At 44.3% G+C, this 11,234-nt stretch overlaps 3 protein-coding genes across 4 annotated transcripts; all 3 read left to right on the forward strand.

Annotated features, from left to right (window-relative positions):
- The first annotated feature begins 387 nt into the window (after window positions 1-387).
- LOC135935805 (mucin-2-like) lies at window positions 388-3,512 on the forward strand. 2 transcript variants are annotated; one of them, XM_065478364.1, is made up of 6 exons: window positions 388-516; window positions 1,224-1,544; window positions 1,599-1,680; window positions 2,118-2,586; window positions 2,649-2,927; window positions 3,204-3,512. In XM_065478364.1, the coding sequence occupies exons 1-6, from the start codon at window positions 466-468 to the stop codon at window positions 3,457-3,459; spliced, it is 1,458 nt and encodes a 485-aa protein (XP_065334436.1). In that variant the 5' UTR covers window positions 388-465; the 3' UTR covers window positions 3,460-3,512. The 2 variants fall into 2 exon arrangements, with proteins under 2 accessions (XP_065334436.1, XP_065334437.1); XM_065478365.1 differs by having other exon boundaries at window positions 2,121-2,586.
- Window positions 3,513-4,379: 867 nt separating this feature from the next.
- LOC135936891 (delta-like protein D) lies at window positions 4,380-6,336 on the forward strand. The gene is made up of 6 exons (XM_065479898.1): window positions 4,380-4,546; window positions 4,815-4,992; window positions 5,046-5,165; window positions 5,222-5,413; window positions 5,648-5,839; window positions 5,896-6,336. The coding sequence occupies exons 1-6, from the start codon at window positions 4,457-4,459 to the stop codon at window positions 6,168-6,170; spliced, it is 1,047 nt and encodes a 348-aa protein (XP_065335970.1). The 5' UTR covers window positions 4,380-4,456; the 3' UTR covers window positions 6,171-6,336.
- Window positions 6,337-8,134: 1,798 nt separating this feature from the next.
- LOC135936504 (uncharacterized) lies at window positions 8,135-10,282 on the forward strand. The gene is made up of 4 exons (XM_065479334.1): window positions 8,135-8,735; window positions 8,907-9,069; window positions 9,715-9,777; window positions 9,860-10,282. Exons 1-4 carry the CDS (start codon window positions 8,175-8,177, stop codon window positions 10,201-10,203), a joined length of 1,131 nt encoding a protein of 376 aa, XP_065335406.1. The 5' UTR covers window positions 8,135-8,174; the 3' UTR covers window positions 10,204-10,282.
- The last annotated feature ends 952 nt before the right edge of the window (window positions 10,283-11,234 follow it).

Consider the following 11,234-nt stretch of genomic DNA (forward strand, 5'->3'; position numbering starts at 1 on the left):
GTCGTTTTTCCTGAAGCGACAGACGGCCGCCGAGGAAAGTGCTTCTCGATCTAATTTATCTCGGTAATTGCTTCCTCAAGCAAATGATAAAATATTTAAAATCTCGTTTCCCAAATTCGCAGCAGCTTGACACGCTTGCAAAGTAGGTCTAGCCGCGCGTTTGGACTATATTTCGCATTAATTAAGCGCATTATTTCGTGCGCGGCCCGCGAGTATTAAAATAATAATAAAAAAAAGTAATCGCGAGCGCGCAATCAAGCCGCGCTGTTCTCATCCTCGTATAGACGTAATTGCGGCCTGGCCGAATAGAATATATACACGAAAAGCGCTGCTTTTGTTGCGGGAGAAGATGAGCGCCGCGCCGCGCACAAAAAGGTGCAGATGATAGATAGTAATCACGACGAAAAGCAGCTCTCGTGCACGCGGCCGCTCTCGTTTCCATTCATTTCGCGTCCGACACAAGTCATGCCGACACCTCTTCTCCTGCTCTTCGCACTCGTCGCCGCCGCCACAGCCGTGAGTACAATTTTAAAATTATATTTTTCATCTTAAATTACAATAGCAGCAAATTAAATTAATTTTTTGACTCGTTTTGTTGTTTTTAATGGCCAGATTTATTTTTAAAATTAGGAAAATTAAAGAAGAGACTAATTTTGAATTTTATTTTAAAGGAATTCACAAAATAAAATATTAGAAGGGTGGCTACATTTTTAAAAAATAAATATTTTAAATAGAAAATTCAAAATTAACCTCTAGAAGGAATCAGAAATGTTTTTATATTGTTTAGGTAATTAAAAAATATTTTTAAAAAATTAGCAAACGCAAAAAAAATAAAATTTTAATTTTTTATTGCTGCTTTTGAGTTTTATTATTCAATTCAGCATCTAAGAAATTAAACAAAAATATATTTACTAATTTTTACAGTAGAATATTGAAAAAATTAGCAACAATTTTAATTTATTTGGTGAAAAGAATGTATTAATTACCTCCCACTTCTAAAAAATTTCTACTCGCCTTTAAAGGAACAAAAGGAACCGCGTGGTGACAGTAAAATTACACGGAGCGCGGCTCCGAAAATAATAACGAGCAACGGCGTGAAACAGAAACGCTGATGCTGTTATTAACACGCACACGCAATTAAACCCGTCTCGGAATAAAACGGTGCTTCGTCTCCAGCACTTTCTTAAAAAACCAAATAATCCCTCATCCAACTCTCTTTTCAGGGCTACGACGGCCCTGGCGTGATGCAGGTGCAGGTGGAGGGCTTCTTCAACTCGGAGGGCAGAGAGGCGAGTGGCCGGTGCTGCGTTCCTCCTCCAGAAAACGAAACCCTGACGGCAACCAATTGTGCCGGCGATTGTCGCACCTTCTTCAGGGTGTGCGCGGCCAGGGTCGGTCCCAACTGGCCTGACGAGCCCGACCTGCGCCAACACACGCTCGCCTGTCCCCTCGGACTGCTGGTCACGCCCGCCATTGCCGGAAATTCCCTCGAGCCTCGCAGGGACGGACTGCTCCTCATGCGGTTCCCCTACGTCCAATGGCCGGTAAGGGTTGTTTCAGGGTGTTTTATGGGATGGTTTTTAATGGTTTGGTTTCAGGGTAAAGTGAAGCTGGTCATAGAGGCGTGGCACGACGTCGTCGGAAACCTGTTTGGGAAGGACCCTTACGACTCTCCTGAAGGTTTGTTTCGCTCTTTATTGCCCCAGTTGCCAATCCCTGTGGATCAAGGTGGAATCTAGGTGGATCTTGGTGGGTTCAATGATAGTTCTCCCTATGCCACCGTGGATACGGCACCTGGGATAGTACCTAGTACGTCTCCAGTTGCCAATCCCAGTGGATCTAGGTGAAATCCTGGTGGATTCAATGTTATTTCTCCCTATGCCGCGGTGGATCGGCACCTGAGTTCCCTCCCCTTGGAGTAAATTACACGCTGAGGTCATCATGTTGAGATTTGAAGCATAAAAGTCCCTTCATGGTGACCCCACTGCGATATGTACTTGCCAATCCTTGTGGATCTGGGTGGAATCCTGATGGATTCAATGATATTTATCCCTATGTCATGCTGGATTGGCACCTGAGGTTTACTCCCCTACTCTAATCACGTTCATGATTTGCAGCAGAGAAGGTGGCAAAGCTGATCGTGCGTGTTGAGCGGCGGCACAAGCTGGTCTACGGCCAGGATTGGCTCAGACGGAGCGTGCGCGTCAACCTGCCACCGCGTGGTCCGCAACGCAAGTCCAACCTGCGCATCACCTTCACGTACGCCCTTCGCCTCACCTCTCCGTCCGCCCCAACCACGACTAGCACGACTACCTCAACCACAACCACCACCACCACGACTACAACGACCACTGAGAGGCCGGAGAGTAAGGATACGACGTCACCAGGATTGGTCATGTCATCCTCAGCAGTCGTCGGCTACACGCCGGTCGTCCTTCAGGGCAACAATCACCAGCAGGCGACCACAGAAGCTCCGGAGAGGGAGTTCACGCTTCTGACTAATACCTTTAAACCGGAAGAGGTGGTCACCGCCACCATGATCCATCCTGCCACCCCTTCCACGCCTCAGGAGTCCGAGGAAGACAGGTAAGAGACACACAAATACCCCCTTTGGCTACTGGAGGTATTAAAACATAATTCAAACGAAGATTTACACCTGTGGGCATAATCCCTCAACCTCCAAAACGGTGGCCGACGGCTCCACCTGCGATTCCGTCAGGCTATCAACCTGAAGGTTACTACCCTGAGACGACGACGATGACGACGACAACCACGCGCCCACCTTCCGTCGTGTTGCAGCCCGTCAGCAGCGTCTTTGTGCAGCAGTTGGTGCCCAAGAGACCTACCGACGCGCCAGGAAAAACTGTCCTGGCGCAGGAGGCAGAGGAGGAGGAGGAAGAACTTACCCTGATACATCCCCCCTCCAAGTAAAATATCGATTTTTTTACTGATTTGGGATTGGACTACGGCACTGTTTTTAAGTTTGACCTTGAAACCCTGTACAATGCTATCCTTATGCCCAGCGTTGCCATTTTCTTTCAAGGTTGCGTTGCCGTAATCCTCCCTTGAAGGCTGAAATGTGTTTTAAGTGTCAAAAGCGCCACCTGTTAGTGGATTTAGATACTGAGCCATGGCAACAGAAATTTTTAAATTTCATTTTAAGCTGTTTATAGAGTTTTAGTTAATTAATTCCGAATTTTTAGGTTTGTCCCGTACAGTTACCCGACGACGCTTCAAGATGAGGTGGAGACAACGACCACTCCTTCCACCGCCGTCTCTGAGGAAGAAGAATCGACGGAGGCGTCCGTGAAGGCAGCGACGAACGCCACAGCCCACGTCGTGCTGGGCAAGCAGCCCGACTCGTCAGAAGAAAGCTCGGAAGAGGCGTCTGAGGAGAGCACCGAGACGGACGAGGAGCGCCTTTTCGACTACGTCGTTTACCCTGACACCTTGTTGTGAAATTATTAAGTGTCACATTAATTGTACAGTAATTTATATAAAAAAATGAATTGTTCTCAGTTCTCACTCAGGCAAAAGGACAAAAATTAGTATTTAATTTAGTTAATGATTTTGTTAAATATATGCATATATTTTTAATATAAAAAATTGCATTTTATTATTGAAAATTAAATTAGCATGCACTTTTTACAGTTTTTATTGGTGTGTAGGTAATGAGTTCTCTTTTGCTTCGGCTGGTCAATCAACTCTGCGTCGCGCGGAGCAACTTTCTAATCCTTGAACTTGACTGCCGTTGATTTCCTCGTGAGCGAAAATAAATTACGGAGGGAGAGAGAGAGAAGGAAAAGTTGCGTCACTGGCCTCGTTACCCGCATTTCTGCAAATTAATATTAATTTCTTCCTATCCGTCCGAGAGGACGACAATGACCGCGGCACTTCGAATCAAGGCCGGTGCACAAAAAACCTTTATTTAATTTTCGACAACTCACTCACTCACTCACTCGTCGGCATACAAACCTGGATTTTGCCTTTTTGGCACACGCAATTATAGCTCTGCTAAATTTGTTTGAATGCAATTGGAAGACGGGATGCTGGGAATGGAGGCGATGATTGAAGAATTAATTTTTAATTAATGTACTGTTAGTTTTAAAAAGGATTTTTGTTAAAAATTATTTTATAATTTGATAATCAGGCAAATTAATTAAATTCCATGAGAAAACCTTTTTGTTTCCTAATTAGTTCAGTAATAAATTTGAAAAATAATTTAAATGAACCACCAGGAAACGACGAATAGTTTTTTGTGCTGTTGTCAGGTGGAATGGGAAGTGGGCCCGTACCCTGAATCGGCGCGCGGCACCAAAGGCCGAGTCCCGTTACTCGCGCCGCTCGGCCGGCTTGCTCGCGCTTTCCTGCCGCCGCCGAGTCAGTCGAGAGCAGGTCTCGCTGCCTGCAACACGTTCGAGAGAAGCGAAAAGTAAACCACTTTGTCAGCCCAGAGATGAATTCCACGGGCGCCGTGCTGCTCGTCTTGTGCGCCATCGCACCCCTCGCCCTCCCCGCCAGGAACATCCCCAAGTGGAAGAAACAGGTAATTTTAATTTTTTTCAGCTGCGTTGAATTAATGAGAAAGGAAAGCGGAGCAGGAAAGACGATCGTGTGTGTGCCGTTGTTACACATTCGTGCGAGTGTGTGAGTCAGCAACAGACTCGCGCGCGTCAGGTCACTCGCCGCACCCACCTGACTCAACCTGAACCTGAGAGAGCAGCCGCGCTGACGAAAAAGGAAGCCGCTTGCTTCGTCTTCGCGCTTTAATGATTTCAATCAAATTTCCAACATTTAAATTATTTATTTTTCAGGCGTGCGAGTTGCCGCAGTCGGCGGACTCGAGCAGCCACTACGTGTGCGACGAGAGCGGCGAGATGCAGTGCTTGCCCGGATGGACCGGCGACATGTGCGACGTGCCCATCTGCAAGAAGGGTTGCGACCCTCTCCAGGGATACTGCAGACGCCCTGGCGAGTGCAGATGCAAATTAGGTGAGCTTAAAATTATTTAAAATATTTTTTCCAGGCTAATTTATTTTTGTCAGGTTTCTACGGCGAAAAGTGCGACAAGTGCATCCCCCTGCCAGGTTGCCAGCACGGCTACTGCAATTCCAGCTTCGAGTGCAAGTGCCGCGAGGGATGGGACGGAATTTTCTGCTCTGAACGTAACAATTTAAACAAAAATCATTAAATAAATTTAATTATTTATTTATTTCGGCAGCCGTGTGCAGGAGTGACTGCCACCCGCAGCGTGGCTACTGCGAGGGCCCTGGCGAGTGCCGCTGCCGCCTGGGCTGGGCCGGAGAGACCTGCCAGGACTGCCAGGTGCTGCCCGGCTGCCAGCACGGCTCCTGCTCCAGACCCCTCGAGTGCCGCTGCAACGAGGGATGGACCGGGCTCCTCTGCCAAACAGGTAACCCCGAAAACCCACTCTAGAAGTCGGAAAAATGGCTAATGGGCCCCCCTCCTCAGACCGGAAGTCATTCAAACGTTGTAGAGTCTATTTTAAGAGGTTTCGTCGGGAATAAGTGGCTGATTTTGGTTTAGAACCTTAAGGGAATATTCAAAAATACCAACTCCAGCCTGTGAAGGGGGGTCTAGTGTGGTGGAGCTCCTATTTTTACTAAAAGATGCCTATATTTTCCAGCCATCTGCTCAGGAACGTGCCACAGAGAGCACGGCTACTGCAAGAAGCCCGGCGAGTGCCGGTGCAAGGTCGGCTGGTGGGGCAACGACTGCGACGAGTGCTACCGCTACCCTGGCTGCGTCCACGGAACCTGCAGCAGGCCCTGGGAGTGCAACTGCGAGGCTGGCTGGGGTGGAATGCTCTGCGATCAAGGCAATAACCATTTTATTTAAACCTTAAATTCATAATTAAATTTTTAAATATTTTAGAGTTGACCTACTGCAAGGACAACGGCGATTTGTGCGAGAACGGCGCCAAGTGCGTGAGTCTGAGCGAGGAGGACGGCAACTACCGCTGCGTGTGCACCGAGGACTTCACAGGGCGCAACTGCGAGGTGCCCAAGCTGCAAAACGCGACTTCGCCGGCCACCACCACCACCACCGCCCCGGCGGCGCCGGCCACCACCACCACGGCCGCTCCCGCCACCGAGAACGAGGCGGCGCCGCCGTCTCGCCGCAAGTCCAAAATCATGAAATGGAACTGATTAACATGTACACGACTGTCACCCTCCGATCGCTCATTAATTTATTTCTTTATTTATTTGTAGTAATTTATTGAAGCAATAAAAATATACAACGGTTTAGAATTATTTTGATAGGATAAATCATCTGTCCCTCTTGACGACACAATAAAATTGAGGTTGACGTGGATCATTTTATTTCCTTTCAATGCCCTCATCGATAGGAAAGCTGAAATGACAGGGTTTTTAGTCCTTCAATTTTTCATTAAATCTCCAGGGTCCAGGTGACGATCTGTGTTGGTTCCCGCAGGTTAAATTAACTGAATTAATTAGCTTGTAAAATTCTCCCATTTTAAACTTGCGCAGTAAATTTGTGCGCATCTTATGCATGCGCAGTTTGTTCGAATCGCTTCTTCTTCTCTCAGAGAGGTCAAAACGCATCACTGCGCAGGCGTGACCAAAATTAAAACCTTCTGCGCAGTCGTAATTCCCACCGGGGGGCCGGGTTGCGATCTGTGCTGGTTCCCGCCGGTCAGATGTCAATATGGCGTCGAAATAATGGCGGCCAATCAGGAGACAGTGCAAAAAGAGGCGTGCCGACCTAATATTTTCACTCCTGCGTATTTTGTTACATTTCCATCGGCCTGACGTGCCATCTAACGGTCGATTCGCCAATTTCCAGGCTAATAAGCTGGTACTAAAGAAAGAACAACAAAAATATTCAACTTTTCCACCGTACTCAACCCGACGTCGCGGGAATCAGGCCCCCGGTGCACTAAATAATTTTTAACTTACTCCAGACTTTAATTATTAAAAGCACTTTCTCTACGACGCATACGTGATATTCTTATCATTTTGATAGCGTCTGATTGTGAGAGGAAATTAAACCGCAGATATAACAGGCGCGATGAAACCGCACGTGCAAAACACGAGGAAAAATTGCGCTCAGAACCCGTTAAGGCTGCATTCAGAGCGCACAACATGATTTAAGGTCAGTGCAATAATTTATTTATAATTAAATATCTGTACAAAATTAAACACGCTTCAAATTTAAAACCAAATTATTATATATTTTTTTAAAGTTGAGCGCGATGGCTTCGTTATTCATTGTGGCCTTCCTCCTTGCGCACTCTTTCTCCAACGCCGCCAACTTCGATACCGTTTATACCTGGAACGAGATGGATTACGCATGGCCTTCGAAAGCGAATAGGGCAAAGGCCGTGCGCGATGGAACATTTGAACCAGAGAATATCAAGTTTGAATACATGGCTGTGTTCGGCACCAGGATATTCTTCAGCCTTTCTGAAACTGGTGGTGGAATTCCCGTATCTCTGGTGTCTTTGCCAACGAGCAGCAAGTCCTCTTCTGCGTCCCAGAAGCTCACTCCATTTCCTTCGTGGAAGATGCATGTCAGTATATGTGTCAGCATATGGATGGTTTTCCGGGGGAAAGTCAGCAAAGTGCCAAAAGGGGCGGAATAAAATCGTGAAAATTGGCTCTTGGACCAATCTCAGGGTGGGGTACCCTGAAAAAGGTTGTCAGGGTAATTCTGGTGGTAGGGCTCGGCGAGACCTTTCGTTTAAGACCTTGTGACTTAAAATCTATCCATCCGTCGAATTATTAGGATTTTTCGAAACTTTTGAGCTTTTTAGAAATTTGGACATTTTAACAAATCGTAGTAATTCAAAAAATGGTCCGATTTTTAAAAACTGCACATGGAAATTTTTGCCTTACGAAGGAGCGTTGACTAGCACAGAAATCATCACCGGAGGGCCCACTGGGCCGGAGCTGGGCCCCAAAAACCACAATTTTGTAATGTCCAATTCCCATTTTTTACATTTAAAAAATTTATTTCTCGGCTCCTATCAGTCACAGAGGGGAAAACCAATGTTCGTTAGACTTGTGCTGAAATTTCACGTTGAATGGATCCAAAAGCACCCACAAATATTCGATTTTCATTAAAATATCATTTTAATTTCTTTTTTACAGAAAAAAGACAACTGCGATTCTATTCAGGCGGCCAGAGGAATGGAAACGGATACTGAAGGTCGGTTGTGGGTCCTTGATAACGGTAGCGGCCACTGTCCGAGCAAAATTTGGATATTCAACCTTCTCAAGAACGACAACACCGAGCTTGTTCACCAGTTCCCGGACGCAGTCGTCTCTCATTCATTTTCAAATAGGTACCTGCGTGATATAGTGATCGACAAAACACCAGACGATTACCTTGCGTACATCACGGACTCTCTTTCTGAGCACATAATAGTTTATAGCCAAAAGAACAACCTTTCGTGGCCAGTGAAAACACCGGGATATAAATTTAGTTCAATTTCCCTTTCCCCTGAGGAACCGAAACAGCTGTACCTGAGGATATCTCTCTCCAAGGTACTCTGTTCAATTCCCGTGGTGGCATTCGCTCAGAACGGAAATGCACCTGCAAAAACACTAAACCTTATTGTAACGTGGAAAGAGAGTGCATATAGAATGTTGATAGACACCAACAGGACTATGTATGTGGCTTTTTACAACAAGGACTACATTGTTGCTAGAGAAATCAACAAGCCTTTTAACGAGAGGCGTATCTATGAGGTAATTAAAAAATTGATAAAGGAATTAAATTAATTTATAACTGTAGTAAAGGGCAACTCGTCTATTTTTTTATTCCTTTCGAAAAATTTTATTTATCGCAAGCCACGAATTATATTCATGCCTATCCCTTAATCAAGCTAAAATATAAATTGTTCCTTTTGAAATATATAGATTGCAGACCTGAGCAATACATGGCCGTTTACTTTTGCCTTGGATTCGTCTGGAAACCTCTGGATTACTCAGCTTAAAATAAATTGGTGGAGTAGGAGGTACAGTCTCCTCAAGATTGCAGTTGGCTCAAAACCATATATCTTCGGTTCTCGGCAGACACCAGGTAATTTTTATCCATATACTTTTGAGTTTGAGTTTTATTTTCAATGCCAGCAAAGAATTCAATTTAGAGACAGTCTTTAACGAAGTTTCTGACGACACCAATCGATTCTTGACGGTCGAATTAGGTAAAATTGATATTTTTACCGACCAAAAAGTGCAGAGCGGCGTAAGAACTTTTTCCCGCCAAAAATTTGAACGTATTTGTGACAAATGCGCATGCGTGAGAGCTGGTTTGAGCACTTGTACGCGAATGACTTCTTTGTCACATCCAGCCAGCTCTGAAGCATGCGCACTTCTCGCATTTACGTTTTTATTTTTTGGCGGGAAAAAAGTTCGCACGTTGCGCTGGCCTTTTTTGGTCGGAAAAACATCCACTTTACCTAATTCGACCCTCAGGAATCGATTGGTGGGCTCAGAAACTTCGTCAAAGACATTCTTTATATTAACTTTTTTGTAGTTGGTAGAATATTCGTCCACTTTGAAGCTGCGCAGTAAACCTCTGCGCATCTTATGCATGCGCAGTATGTTCAGATCGCTTTTTAATCTCACAGAGAGGCCAAAATTCATCACTGCGCATGTGTGAACCAAATTAAAACCTTCTGCGCAGTCGTAATTCCCAGATTAAGGAAAATATGGTATGTTTCAGAAACGAGCTCTTCTGTGACTCCAATGACTTCCACATCATTGACAGCAAATAAATCAACACATGGTGAGTTTTTTTACATTATTTAAGGATTTTTATTTTGGCGGTGGACTGAATGAAAAATTCAAATCCGATTAAATTTTCACAGCTCCACAATCAAATGTTTCTTCGGCTAAAGATACCAGTCATGAGGTCAGAGATTGCAACAATGACGCCAAATATCAAAGCTTGCTCGTTCTGAACACCGTTTTGTCGTGCTGGAACGTATTCAGCCTCTTCTCCATCGCATCCCAGATTCTTTGGTTCCGGAGGATGAAGAAAATGCAAGACTGCATCGCCAAAACCAAGAAGGAGAGTGAACAAATGTGTTCTAATCCACCTATTTACAACAGAATAGAACCAGACACCTCCGAGCCGATTTATGAAGAAGTCGCAGCCGTGCCTTCAACTTCCACTTCCGCGCAACGCACAGTCGCTGAGGTTTATACTTAATTAAAGGTGTGTTTTTCTTAAAATTGTATGAAATAAACATTATCTTATGTCAGTTTTAAATAAATTATCGTTAATTAAAAATTTATTGATCGTTGTTTTAATTTCTTTTACTGAAAAACAGAGGAAAATTGCACAAAAGTATTTTTTGGGCGCTTATAAATATTTATAATTTTAATTTACACTGAAATATCACATTAAAAATGGTTTAAACACCCTCTTCTCTTGATTAAAATGCATTTTTACATTTTATTAATAGTAAGAACACGTACATAAAAGCAGTGAACCGAGTGCCCAGAAATCACGAGAAAATGTAGGAAAGTCTGAAAAAATCAAGAGGAAAATCCAGCAAAATTGTGATAAATTTTAATTAGAGTAAAATTATCTGCAGCTCGAGTGTTGAGTCGGCTTAGCTTCCGGCTTTGTGGCTTGAGCAGATCGGCGCTGGCCTCTGGGGTCTGGGGCAGAAATATAAAAATGTGTCATTCACCGTTACGCGCGTTTATGGTTAAATTATTGCTGAAAATTTTAATTAACAGGGCTTAAAAATATTTTTTTCGGGCCTCACAGGCCAAAACAAGACAAACCAAGGCAAAATTAAAATTAATATAATATTTTATAGGTTTGGTCGGCCTCCAGGAAGTTTCTTTCCTGTCGTGTGGCGATATTGCAATGTTATTCAAATTTAATAAAAAATTTTAAAGGCTTGAAAAAAGCTGGACACGTTATGATGGCTCTTTCTTTACCGCAAACGCGCCGTAAACGCTGTTTATGCAATTTTGATAGTGCCAGAGAGGAAATAAAACCACGAAAAACCCCGACAAAATATGCGCACTAGTAGAAAACAAGAACAGTTCCATCAGAGAACATGACAGAGAGCACGAGCACACATCAAAATTTAGGGTTAGTTTAAGCTCTTACCTCTACGGTATTTCGACAGGTTTTAGATCAATCTTTGAGTTTTTGTTAATTTAAATTCACAGGCATAAATAATTTGTCCAGCATGGCTCCGTTAGCAATTGTGACCTTTCTGC

Source organism: Cloeon dipterum, chromosome 2, assembly GCF_949628265.1.
Source record: "Cloeon dipterum chromosome 2, ieCloDipt1.1, whole genome shotgun sequence".
NCBI classification, from domain to species: Eukaryota; Metazoa; Arthropoda; class Insecta; order Ephemeroptera; family Baetidae; genus Cloeon; species Cloeon dipterum.